General features: G+C 50.4%; 1 protein-coding gene across 2 annotated transcripts in view; it reads right to left on the bottom strand.

The window, feature by feature from the left end:
- Positions 1 to 811: 811 nt before the first annotated feature.
- Positions 812 to 13664, bottom strand: part of RGS6 (regulator of G protein signaling 6) — a 582828-nt gene continuing 569975 nt past the window's right edge. For both annotated transcript variants that reach the window (XM_003801053.3, XM_012812220.2), the window contains exon 18: positions 812 to 1104. In XM_003801053.3, the coding sequence (XP_003801101.1) occupies positions 1054 to 1104 (51 nt within the window). In that variant the 3' untranslated portion in view covers positions 812 to 1053. The remainder of the gene's footprint in view (positions 1105 to 13664) is intronic.

The following is a 13664-nucleotide window of genomic DNA, read 5'->3' as shown; positions in this document are numbered from 1 at the left end:
AAGTGGATCTTTTGCAGGCGACTGGTTTAGTGAGGATGCCTGGGAAGAGGACCACGTGGCCCTGGCCTGGTCCCTCCATAGCCTGCTCAGCCACAGCTTCAGATCCCATTGCCATGTGACCCTGCAAGGGTCCCTGCTGACCCTGTAATCCAGCCTCCTCCCAGACTGGGGACCCTCCCAGCTCCCGCCTGGGGCTGCCAGAGGGGACACTCCCAATGGCCCCTGAGTTCACGGCCATGTTTATTTTGAGTAAAACAGGAGGGAACAAACTGAAGAGCGAGGGGGAGAAGCCAGAATGGATTATGAAGTAACCATTTTTAAAGGATGGTCATCAGAACCTCAATAGCAGTTGAAAACAAGCTCTGTCCTCTACATCAGTGCTTCCTTGAGTGCTGAACCTTTGAGACATTTGAGAGGACCAGACACAGGGCAGCCACCATGTTAGCAGAGACCTCTCTGAAGGCTGGTCTCCAAGCTGGTGGGGAGAACTGGAGGGGAGGCCAACCAGGAGGCTGCTCTAGTGCTGAGGACGTGCTGTGGGTATTTGATGTGGGAGTGATACAGGGGTGGCCGCAGAGACTTGGGGAAGATAGGTGGCACCTGGGACATGGTAGCTATAACTATGGTGGGTGCACCAGAGAGAGGGCAGGGAGGTGGTGATAATACTGGGTGTGCTCTTGTCCCTCTTGAGTTTGCCAGAAGGTGTGACCCACACACACAGACCAGACAGCAGGAGGAGTGAGGATAACATAATCTCAAGTGATAATCGCCACAGGAGCCTACACGGTGTTCTCCCAGGAAGGAGTTAGCGTCAGGGGCCCTTAGAGGGTGGTGGACCACAACTGTGCAAGGAAGGGGGGTTGTAAACAGGATCCTCCACCGCCGACCGCAGGCTCTTTCTTTCTGATCTCCCTGTTCACCCACCAAGTCTCCCCACTGTCACCCTTCATCACCCTCACTCTTTCTCCTTCACAGTGACCAAATCTCCTCGTAAGGAAACTCTGTCTGCCGACGTGGATCGCCGCCGCCCAGCTGTGGGGTCCGCAGGCCCGGTCAGGAGGACTGCATCAGGCCGGTGAGGCGCTTGCCCGCCAGTGACTTTCCCTGCAGAGAGACAGCCGACAGAAAGGCACACACAGGTGCACACATACACACACAGATAGGGACAGAGACAGAGAGCCAGACAGGCGAATTAATTGTTGCATGAGCCACAGAGGCCAAATGACCAACCAACCCAACTGATGTCCTGGACATTTGATCTCTAGGTGTGGGAGCCTTCACTTGGGGCAGGTGGAAAAGTCAGGACTCCAGGGCGGTTAGGGGGATGGGTGTATTCCTGGCACTTCTTTTGGCATGAAGGAACTTTACTTACCCAAACCCAGGCGTTTAAACCCTTAGGCAGAGCATTTCCTAATGCCCCTGGGCTGCCCCTGAGCTTGATTTTACTCAAATGGGGAAAGAAAAAGTGGATGGGGGAGTACTGAGGTCAGGCAGGGTGTGTATGTGTGGCCCAAACAGATGGTGGCTATGGATCTAGGGTGATTAGAAACTAATGAATTAACTAGTCTTATGAAGGCAGAAGACCCATGAATCCTGTCTGAAATGTAGGATGGACACACAGGCTTTGGGCCCTCTTGATGTCGGGTCCCAGGGCTGTGACAGTGACAGGATGTCTGTGGGGGCTCTGTTGGTCCCAGGGCAGCACTCCTGCCGTCTCCTACAGCAGAGGCTGAGCTGATGACCCCCCACTGGAAGTGCACAAGCCCTTCAACTACCACCTATGCGGCAGTTCTCAAACACTACGGTAAACTGGCCCCTGAGCACTGGTGCATGAGGCACAAAGGCGCTGGGAGAGTCCAGCTGTCGGCCTCCTGAGAGGTGTCTGGGAGCCCCTGGACTAGCCAGCTGGGCACTAAGAGCAGGGTGGAGGAAGACAAGTGAGGCTCAGACACTCTGCTTATCTTCCTTGACACGGTCTGTGCCCACTCGCTGGCTCACTCTCTTTGGAAATCCATATCACTAGACAGGGGTCTAGAGGAGAGTGTGGCTGGACCCAAGCAGATTGATCACTGCATCTGGGAAAACACTCCAAACCCATCCTCTTATTGACAGCGGGTCAGTGACACCATCGCCATCTGTGCAGGGCAGCACGTGACTGCTCGCCACCAGGGGCTGCAGTGTTTAGTAGGGGAGATTGGAAGGGCCAGCAATTCCTCATGTTCATTTCCAAGTGGGGTGCGAGGGCTCATCTTGTTTACTGGGCTTGGCTGCATGTGAACTAGATGTAATTAAAAACAATTGATCAGGTTTGCGAAGCCTGGTAGGGTACTCAATAAACCTGCTGATTGATGAATTGATGGGTAATGGGTATGTCTACTAAATGAACAACACAGACTCTGAGTTTGCTGGATGCAGGACAATGTGGCATCTGCCTTAGATCCCCACAGAGGGACACAGTCAGCCTGACTTTGAGAATTCTGATGGCAGCGATGGGAGCTTGTCCAGAAACACAGCTGCCCTCAGGAGCTGTCAGGAAGTGTGCCTTTTCCTACCTCTCCTTGCTCTGTTTTTTCCCTTCTGTCCACTCCCCATTTTCACTAGGGAGACAAAAATCTTTCTTTTTTTTTTTTTTTAAATTCTCTATCTTAAAAACACACACGCTCATACACATGCACTCATGCACATAAAATCTTTCCATCAGCAACCTTATCTGGATCTTCAAATACACGAAACTTAGCCTGCAGCAGTACACATTCATACTAGCCTAAGGATTTTTAATCAGATTTTTTTCCTTTAAAATCCTAGAGGGTTATAGCAGCAGTCTTTGAAAATCACTAAAACAAGATGGCTGTTCCTTTGTCTAGAGGAGCTCAGGTCCAACAACAGCTCTTAGAAGGCAGAGGCTGACCTTCAAGGACTCCCCCAAACCCGGGTTCTGCTGTGCACCCCGCCCAGTCCTCTCCTTGAGCATCTTTCCTTATACACAGCAAGAGGCATCTGTCTTCCAGGGGGTTCACTGAGAATGGGCCTTCTTGGTGTAGGACTGAAGACAGGAAGCATAGGGGTGTGTGGGGAGTGCTCTCTGGGAAGATGTGGGGCCGCTGAGTCTGTAAGAACAGGCTCCCCAGCCCACTGTCACTCATCTCCACCCCTGCCCTTTAGGAGAGGCAGGAAGGCCTTTTGCTCTCCTCTGGGTGCTTATTGCTGTGTTAACTGCACCCCAAACATCTGCCCCTCCCCTCCTTTTATCCTGTGTCCACCAGGGGCCCAGATTACACATTGTGGCCACATATATATATGTGTACCAGGTTTATTTTACATAGAGTTTAAGGTTCTGATTTAGGAGCTGGTGGATGAGGGAAAAAAAATCCCTAAAGCTTCTGAATATGAGTATGTTGCTAAAGTGTTATATTAAAGGCCCAGAGACAAAGAAGGTGAGGTTTACTAGCTGCCCAAACCCTCATTCTGGCTTCATCCTTAACAGCAAGGTCATTTGGGCTGGAGAGGGGCTGGGGGTTGAGGGAGGTTGGAGATTCTATTTCTAGAGGATTATGGGTCTGCCTATTTGTTTTTGGTGAATTTGGCCCTGAGGCTCTCCTACTCTGAGCCCCTCCCAGTTCTACAGAACCTACCAGGCTGGGTTTAGAGGTGCTAATTAATCTCTTCTTGCCTAAACCCTGAAGCTCAGTCTCACAGCTCTGAAGCCAGAGCACCTGTGGCCAGACTATTACCACTGCGTCCCCCAACTGCTTCTATTTTCCAGGTCTCCAGGGTCAGATGGTATAGCTGACCAGCCCAGGGGCACCTAGGGATTGTTCCCACCCTCTCAGCAATTTGAGCCGTGCTGCTTGGCATTTTTGTCTCTCTCGCCCCACTCCTGAGCTCACACATTTACCAAATGCCAGTTCTGCTGCGCAAGATGGAGGTCAGAAGGGTTCAGGTCGGCTCAGGGAAGCAGCTCAGCCCAGCTGCAATCTACCCGCTATCCGGCAACCTCCTGGGCGAGCGAGGGCAGGCTCCAGTTAGAAGGCGGTTAATCATGCGGGATGCAGGCATGGCTAGATGCCTGGCCCGGGGCTTTGGGGAAGAAATCCTGCCATCACACTTGGCGCAGCAGCCGCCTCCCTTCTGCAGAGCTGAGGCGCTTGTAGTTTTTCTGTGATTAAAGTGAAATGTGACAGCAGGGGCTACCTATGTTCAGAGATGAGCTATCCCAAAGCACAGGCTCCTGAGGCTCTTAGTTGCTCTGCCCAGAGACAGGAGAGCTCCCTGCACCTTCCTGATCTCCATCTTCCCTCCTGGCCCTCTTAGCCAAGCCTCCAGTTTAGGTGATCCTGAGGGAACCACTTAGGAAAGGGAATGGTAATTCTTTCTGCCTATGCCTGGAATTTGCATAGTTACAGAGGAAGCAGTTTTTTTCAGGGTGTGAATGTGTGATGTTCCTCAGTGCTGGTCAGTCGGGAATGGATCATGGTGCCAGGAAACTGCAGCCAGCTCAGCCTGAGGCCTTGGCGTAGCTGAGCAAAGCAGCTGAGGATGGTTGAAAATGCTATTAGCAGGCAGCCTTTGTCCAAGTGAAAAAGTATACAGTGATTAAGAACTGAGCTGCAGAAGGTACATTCCAGGGACACCAAAGCTTTGCATACAGACAAAGCGCTTTTCACCTTCAAGACATTTGGCAAAGTGTAATCCGGAATTTGGGATCCTTCAATTTCACGGACCATGGGCTCAGGGCCGGGTTCACAAACACCCACACGCTCAACTCCCACCCTCCACTCTGATTAATCGCTTCTGCTCTGCAGCCATCTTGATGGCTAGATGCCTGGAAGAAGGTGATCTTGGCATCCTTTGTTTCTGAAACGAAACACACAAAAGGAACAGCTTCCTTTTGTGCAGTACTTTAAGGAGAATCAACATGCTGCTTGACATGCTGCGGCTCTGTGCATTGCACGTCCAGATATTAATCAACAAAGCATGCACTATCTGGGTGACCGCGAGCTTTTGCCACTTACCTGGAAGACTGATGCTAAACTCTGGCTGGGAGGAGGGCTGAGGCCCAGAGAGTAGCCCTAGGGGTCAGATGGCATGTCAGGGGCAGCAGAGCCCAACAATGGGGGCCCCAGAAAGGCCCCCTACAATGCTAAGGCAGCAGAGACTATTAAGTCTCTGATGAGATTCTCTTGCTGATTTGCCCAGTGACATAAGACCAAGGTTAAAGATTTCAAGTCCACCAAGTCAAAATCCAGACTACTACAGGGAAGGAAATCAACCAGGGTTGCCATTGAGGGAAAGGAATGAAACTGATTGGAAAGGGGCACGAGGGGACTTTCTTAGGTGCTGGGGTACAGGTTACATGGATGCCTGAGCCATCCACTTCAGATCTGTCCACAAAAAATGATTAGGAAAACAAAAACCACCTCTCACACATCCTCTGATGGAGTTTCCCGTCCCCTACTCCTTCACAGTTGCGAGACCCATCTCTGCCTTTGGAGAAATTGGGTTCTTCCCGTCTAGGATAGGAGAAACCTGGATTCCCCTGCTGGGGGAATCAGAGCTTGCAACAACTAATTTGCAACACTAAATCCAGCCTTCGCTGACCTAAATTGATGCCATTGGTGTGCCACACAGGCATTTTTCATTCTTGCTAAAGAAAAATGATATTTTGTTGGGTAGGCCTGACCAAGTGACTCCCCAGGCAAGAATTGGGAGGCCCCAGAGAAACACTGTCCTTTCATGGAACCTGAAGGTCACCTATGTGTAGATGACACTAAAGTTCATAAAAGATGTGTATGTGTGGACTTGCGGGCCTGGGGTGGTGGGCTGAGGGAGACTTGCTGGGGAGAGAGGTGCCTGAGAGCCAAGTGGAAAGGTCAAGTGTTCTGCATGGGTTCTGCAGGTGGGAGAAACCAAGGGCCTAACTTCATCGGGTGACTCCCTGGAGGTTGCCACCTCTCGTGCCCCTTCTACACTTAACAAAGTCAAACAAATGAGTTTAAAAGAGAGTGCGAGGAATTCTGTGGTATGGCCTTTCTCAATGATGTTTAAAATTGGGGGGACAGAGAAGGTGGGAGAGTTTAAGGGTCTGAGAAACTCTGGCAGAGGATGGTAGGCAAATCCATACATAATGTAGAATAGTTTCAAAACACTTCTAGATTCTTCATCTCTCATCCCCATCCCCACTTTTGTCAGGCAAGGTGGAACAGACGGAATGGAAAAAACGAAGATTACACGAGGTCCGTCCATGGCAGAGCTGGCCAAGGAGCATGGGGAGGCAGGGCCCATTCCCGGCTTTCTCTCCCTTCCACGGTGAGGAGGGCAGGGTCTGTGGCAGAGCCGCCCCTCAGGTCTATGTGACTCCCAGGTCCTTGCCACGCTTTCTGATCTCTCAGGCATTGAGGGGCATTTTATGTGGTTTTAAAATATTCTCTTTATTCAAAGTTTTTATAAGAAGATAAACCACAAACATAAAACAACACCTATATTTCAAAAACTTCAGAAACAGGTGAAAAGTGAATTAATAAAAAAAAAAAGTTCATTGGCTAAGGAATTAACATAAAGTACACTCATGTATAATTAAACTCAGGCCTGATAAAAAAGAAATAAGGAATATGAGCCTGTGCACGAGTGAGACCCCATTCTACAAAACATAAAAAAATTAGCTGGGCGTTTTGCGAGGAACCTGTAGTTCCAGCTACTCACAAGGCTGAGACAGGAGGATCACTGGAACCCAGGAGTTTGAGGTTGCTGTGACTATGATGAAGCCACTGCACTCTAGCCTGTATAACAGAGTGAGACTCTGTCTCAAAAAAAAAAAAAAAAAAAAAAAGGACTATGATCAAAATAAAATAATGGATTCTTTTAAAACTGCCCAGCATCTTACATACAGTGGCACAAACACCCAGGCTGTGCCTGTCCTAAGGTTCAGGCCCCTTAGTCTACCCTGTACCAGCAACACTAGTGCAGCAGTTCTCAACCTGTGGGTTGTGACCCCTGTTGGACAATGAAAACACATCGTGGCATTAGGAAGGCTGAGAACCTCTGTACTAGTGCTTCTGAAAATTTTCTTTAACATTTTTGAATTTAGAGAAGATGAGTTACGAGTTCTCCTATCTGGATTAAATATAAAAGGACCAGCCTATCCCTGGATCTCCCAGGACTTTTCTCTTTAAAGTTCTTATTCTGTTCAATGGAGCGGCATCAACATGGCATACACCCTCTCTTCTCCAGGGCCCTTATCTTTAAACTGCCCAGGTCTTGGTGGTGGCAGGGTGGGGATAATCCCATGATCAGGGACACAGGGCAGTTACTAACAGCTCTCCATAGATTGACCCTTAAGAGGGCTGAGAGCTGGAGTGTAACCCTGGGGCTCAGATGGCATATCAGGGGTAGCAGAGCCCAGCAGGGGCCCCAGAACGGCTCTCTACTGTGCTGAGGGAGCAGAGACCATTAAGCCGCGAACGAGATTCTCTTGCTGATTTGCCCAATGACAAAGACCAAAGTTACAGATCTCAAGATTACAAATACTTGCCCTAATGTCATAGCATGCCTGCCAGTTAGGTGTCCTGTAAAAGCCACCAAGCAGAGAAAGAAAACAGGACTCCCACCGAGGTTGAGTGACTTGCCTGAGAGCACACAGCTAGTCAGTGGCAGGGCTGAGTGGGGACCTGCGTACCTTTTCCTTTGTACCTGGCTGTCACTCTCAAGGAAGAAGGCAGATGGAAACTCTCCTTAGGGACTAAGGACCCAGGCCCAGCCACACTAGGCACCCTCTCTGGACACCGTAGGCTCATTTTCTCAACCTCTCTGAGAAAGCAAAGTTAGCTCCTGAGCACACTTGAAGCCAACCCCGGGGTTTCTCCCCTGATGAGGTGCTTTCTCTCACCCCATCCGGGGGTCCTGAGAGAGGCTCAGGGCCCTCTTCTGTCTGACAAGTCTGGCAAAAGGAGCCTTTGGCTATTGTCCTGAGCTAGGGCACAGGTCATCTGGGCTTGATGCTGTCGGTCAGGACGGGTGATGCCACCATTGTATGTGGCTCTGTGTTGTGGGGACTGATGCCTCTGGGAACACACATGGTGACTGTTCCAGGGAAGACAGAAGCAGGTGTGATGTTTACCGGTCTAACCTGGAGCAGGCAGTGGGGCCTTGCTCCAATTAGAACCAACCTTACTTCAAATCATTCCAGGGCAAGTGTCTAAGTCGGGGGTGGGGCGGGAGCCCCCACTGCATTGCTGTTCCTCGTCCTCTGACCTCGACCCCCACCATGCTCATCACTTATGGGGCTCTTGGCAGAGGCCGAGTTCTGCCTGCTGAGTTTGGTGAGTGATGGGGGACCTTCCTCATAGCCCTCCGAGGTGCAGGGACAAGGAGGTGGAATCCTGTAGGGATTCTCTGGACAGCCAGGACTCAGCAGCTGAGCCCCACATTCACAGTAGAATGTCGAGCACAGACTCCCTGGCCTCCTTTCCCAGCTGTGCGTTTCCATTTTCCCTGCTACTCTATCCCTACGCAGTGGAAATACCCCCCTTTATGCCAGGCCTCTCCTCTCATCCAACTGCACAACTCTGCTGCTGTTTCCACACTCAGCTGGTAGGAAGCTGTTGGTGGCCCCAGGAGCAGAGTTCTGTCTGCAAGACCCCTCAGTGGCATGGCCTCCGGTGGCCCACTCGATGCCTGTCTCTTCCTCTCCTCCTCCTTCCCAAATGTACTTTGGCATCTAAGCTCTGATTCACTTCAAATTAGGCAAAGGCTGAAAGACTCTAGGAAACAGGGACATGGCTGTGTTGCTATTGGCAACAACTTGATGCTACTTTTTTCCAGCTGGGAAGTTCAAATAACCCTTGACTATGACTACAGGGGAAAGTGCCTCTGCAGCTCAGTAACTCAGTAGGGTGGACGAGTAGCAAGAGAAAGTCACCTATTCGGCAGTGCGTGATTTTCCCGAGGACCTGTGAGAACTCCAACTCCGTCCTCCTAAGGGCAGTTATCACTTCACTCCTTAAACATATTCACTTAAGACATGCTCATTGGTTGGGGTCCCTGATTAAGCCAGTTGCCAAGACAGAGCCTAGAAGGTACAGTCAACCTGCTCAGCCTTCAATCCTCCTAAAAATGCACAGTACCTCCGTGACCATCCATGCCCCTTGAATGCACATATGCAGGGGGCCGGCTCACTTCTCTTTTCTCCCTCCTAGCAGGAATGCAACTCAGCAGGCATGTACCCCAGAAGCATTCCTAACCTGAGAATGCGCAGTGGCATTTTCAAGAAATGCCGTGATAGAAACTTGCGTTGTTGGGATTCCCAGCCAAAGGGAACCTTCTTACTCTCCTACAGATTCTTTCCACATGTTGCTGAGATATGTTGGGTCCGCAGGGGACAGTGGAGGGTCAGTGTTTCCCAGCTTCCTTCTCCCTTGGGGGTCTAGCATGTAGAGATGTGAGATGTCTGAGTTTCCCGCAGGATTCGGGCCTGGGCCCACAGAGGAAGGGCTATGAAATCGTTAGCCTGGAGATGAAGCCTGAGGATGCTGCTACTGGATTTAAAAGCATCTTCAAAAGTGGGAGGCATTTCTGTCCTGTTCTGCTATGGAATGAGGAGAAACAAGCTCCTGGATCCATCCTTTAGGCTCCTGAGATGAAGGACTCATCACAGCATCATTTCTGGAACCCTCAGCTCCTTGTTTCTTAGTGAGGAAAAACTATGGGTACAAGAAATGTACAGAAAAAAGTGGGGACACCAAGAAATGGGTGATGCTGACCATCCCTAGAACCAGGATATGAAGACAGGAAGGGTAGGCAGAGCCGAGGCCATGGACAAACAGGTCATCTCTTTTGGATTTTGGAACGCCTTCTGTGCAGAAAGAAGGATCCCGAAGGTTAGAGAGTGTGCAAACGCCGGGGTCACTCACCCACTGCTGGAAGGAAGCCACCTCGGGGGTGAAATGCAGCGGCCATTCTGACTCTGCGCCAGCAGCACTGGGCAATTGTGTTTTTAGGAAGGGAAGTGAAGAATAACTTAACCAGCTGAAACCGTGAAGACCTGTGGCTTTAGAGGAGCCCCTGCCCAGACACGCACACAGTGGCAGCAGCATGCAATCTACACAGCACGGGCCCCAGCAGGTGAGCAGCGTATGGTTGTGCACGCACCATGCACTGGACTCGGAGGCGAGTGTCAAGCAGGTGCCATGCACCAGGCACCGGTTCGCGCACATGCTTCCAGCCCAGGCACTCACAGAAGCATCCATGCAAGGCGTGTAAGCATCGCGTGATTGGCTGGAGTTTTACGTCAGCTCCTAAGATGCCAATCTTTGACAAATACTTAAAACTGAAAGCATTTACCTTAAAATGCATATACATGTATAAAAACTGAATATTCCCCATAAAAAAGCCACCCACTTGTGACAGTGGAAAGGCCTCTTCAGTGTTTCTGGGGGCACTATAAAAGCAGAAGGATCCACGCCAGCGGGATAGGTTTACCCAAGGATTTCAGAGCACCCCCACCCCTGCTTCTGACTTGTCTGGTAAGCTCATCTTGAAAAGAAACCTGTGTTCATCTGGCAGATGGAGCAGCTGGCCTTGCTGAGGGGGCGTTGCTCAGGGGGCCCCAGGCAAGCTCCTCAGAGGCGAGTGTTTCTGGGAATGAGGGGTCTGTCCTGAAGAGGTCTGTGTTTGGAGGATTGGATTCCATGCTCTTATCAGGGGTAGAAGCATTTCTGATCTATGTCTTGTAGCTGGAGGCATCTTTGGGTCCTGAACCTCCCATGGGAACCAGATGCCAGATCCCACCAACTTCTATAATGTTTGACCAGGGCCTCTGCCTGCCTCGCAGCTCCTCGGAGGCTGACAAGCCCCACACCTCCCATAGCTTCCTGGAAGGCGCTTGGGGGCTCCAAGAAATCAATCACAGAGCAGAAGTTGGCCTGCTGGGCAACACAATCCCTCCGTTCCCAGGGAAAACAGAGTAACTACTTTTCTGAGTTGACATTAAAAATAAGGCAATAATAATAGCTACCTTTATTGAGTAGTTAGCATGGGCCAGCCCCTATAATAAGCGTACTTGGCATACACTGTAGTAAATGTGATCCCCACTCACCCTCAACTACAAAAGAAAGGTGGTGATTCCCACCTTGCAGACTATGTTGGAAATTAAATGGGGGAATAAGTACAGGGCTAAGCACGGACTGCCAATAACACTAAGAGCTGGACCTGCTTGGGCACATGCATGTAAACTGTGCTAAGCACTTTATGTATTTTTCCCCCAATTGATTCTTTACTCTTATCTTCCTTTTAGAGATGAGGAAACTGAGCCTTAGAGAAGCTGCCCACGTCACACAGCTCAGGGACAGAGTTGGAGGTGGACCACAGGGCATCTCAGGCTAAGCCAGCATGACAGCGGAGCACTGTGAGCTCCACTGAATGGCAGCACTTGCTGTCACACCCTCACTCCATGCTGTCACCTACATTGACACCTTGCCCAAGGTCTTACATTAATATCAGGTGGAGAAAAAGGGATTGAACTGGGGCTGCCTGTCTCTAGCTCAGCTTACTGCTCTGCGTGTGAGTGGCCACCAAAAGCACGTGGTTCTCATGGGGCAAAGCAAGCAGGTGGTCTTCAGTAGTGGACAGCAGTGCTGTTGGGGGGACTGTCACTGCCCGGTTTCGACGTCTAACTCTAGCTGGTTGGTGCTGCCCAGTCACAACTCATCTCCTTTCTCTTTCAAGACACAGGCAGCAAGATAAGTGGCTGCCATCATGGTAAGGAGCAGCCTGTATGGTACTGCCCTCAGTCATGAGGGACCAATCAGGGCCCCCCCCAAACGTGCTCTGGCTGGAGCAAGATGTACTTCACTGTGTAGGCACCTTTGCAATCCCCGGGGAATGTGGACATGAAGGGGACCCTGACATCAGACCTGGATGAACTTGCCTAAGAGCAGGTCGGGGGGCCGGTCTGTGGGCCATCAGTCAACCCACACTCCTTCTTGGTGGTCCTTCTCATGATGTCATCTAGAGAAGATAACTATTGGAAAAAGCTATGATGGAGGGCTAGCCAATAATGAGATCCAAAGCTGTATCATTTCTCCACCAAGTGTGTGACCACCGGCTTATGACTGCTCATGGATGCTAGTGGATGACTCCTTTACATATTTAGAATTATGAATGCCCCAGAACCTCCCAGGATCATCCAGGAAGGAGAACCCATCAGGATTTCCCCGCTACTTCTGCTGCAGATCAGAAAGTTGGGTTCAGTTTTGTCCTGGATGCTCCATCTCCATTTCCCAACATAATTTGCTCTGATGCTAAGGCTTTCCAGCCTTGCTTGTAGGATACCTTCTCCTGTTAGGGCTGGGGGTTCAGATGCACCATGCTCTTGGTGCAAACAAGGGAGGCCAGGGGCAGGGTTTACACTGGTCCTCCAACCTTGTGAGTGAGCATGGGTGCCCCAGAGCCCTGCTCCTCCCTCTCCCCACCTCTCGCACCCAGGCACCAATTGTGCCTGACAGTTTTAAAGGAGTGTCTGAGAGAACTTAGTAACAATCAACTCTGATGGGGCTTTCTTTAGCTTTAAAAGTGTCTTATTAAAACTTTGCTGACTTTACCACCATCGCCATGTTTAATGAGAGGCCTCAAAGAATCTGAAAGTAAAAGATGAAGAGAGAAAAAAAGCCACAAGCTGTAATCACCATAATTATACAATCCCATGATGAGTTGAAAGCAGCCCTGGTGAGGCCCAGAGAGGAGGGTATGTCATCTGCAATTGGGCTGGTTCTTAGGACAGCTGGAAAGAATGGGACATGGACCCCTGAGTTGGGTGAGGATGCGGCCCTGGGCAGGGCTCAGAGAATGGAAGCCTGGCAGGGCAATTTCTCCTCTATCTGAGGTCTCTGGGGGTATGCTCTGCTCCTGGCCAGATCGTCCACCTGGAATCTGCAACTGGCATTCTGTAAAAGGCAAGTGCACTTACCATCTTTTTTGCTTTCAGCAAAACACGATTTCTGGATGAGAACTACGACAGGCCAAACTTGCTGCAACCCAGGGCCAGGGCACCTCACGACCACGGTCACCCTAGCCATGCTCAGCCTCTGCATTACAACCACCAGCCTCCCATGCCAATGGGCACCTGTGTCCCCCACTTGCTGACCTCCTTTTAGGCTGCCTTATTGCCCAGAGCCCAGCTGCTGCTGTAGCAAAGGGCTCATAAAAAACCCCCCACACAAAAAGGCAAGGATGACATGTGACGAGCAGTAATTCCACTTTGTGACAGTGCCCCAAGCTCTGAGTGTGCCATTATCTGGCTTTTTCTCCCTCCAGGCAGGGCGTAATCTGAAACTTTTGGATTCCTCCCCTCCAATCTCAGCAAACTCCCTTCATAAAATCCAGTCTTCTTTTCCACAACTCATTTATAAATGGCAATATGAAATGCAGGAAGACCCATTTAAGAAATATCCAGTGCAGTGTAGGATTCCAGTTGCAAGAGACCAGGGGACCTGGTGCAGAAGGTGACTCTGTAGTAGCCTTGGCCCGCCACTACTATGAGTTTCCATTCTGTTTCTGTGAGCCCAGGAGTTCATTGCTCCTTGAGGTGACATAGTCCATTGTTGAGGAGTGGCTACTGTTAGAATGTTTTTTACCATTTTTAGTAGAGTAACATTCCCCATAATTTCTAGTCA

The sequence above is a fragment of the Otolemur garnettii genome, unplaced genomic scaffold, assembly GCF_000181295.1.
Source record: "Otolemur garnettii isolate 467f Iridium unplaced genomic scaffold, OtoGar3 scaffold00196, whole genome shotgun sequence".
Classification (NCBI taxonomy): Eukaryota; Metazoa; Chordata; class Mammalia; order Primates; family Galagidae; genus Otolemur; species Otolemur garnettii.
This window is presented reverse-complemented; position numbering and strand designations above follow the sequence as displayed.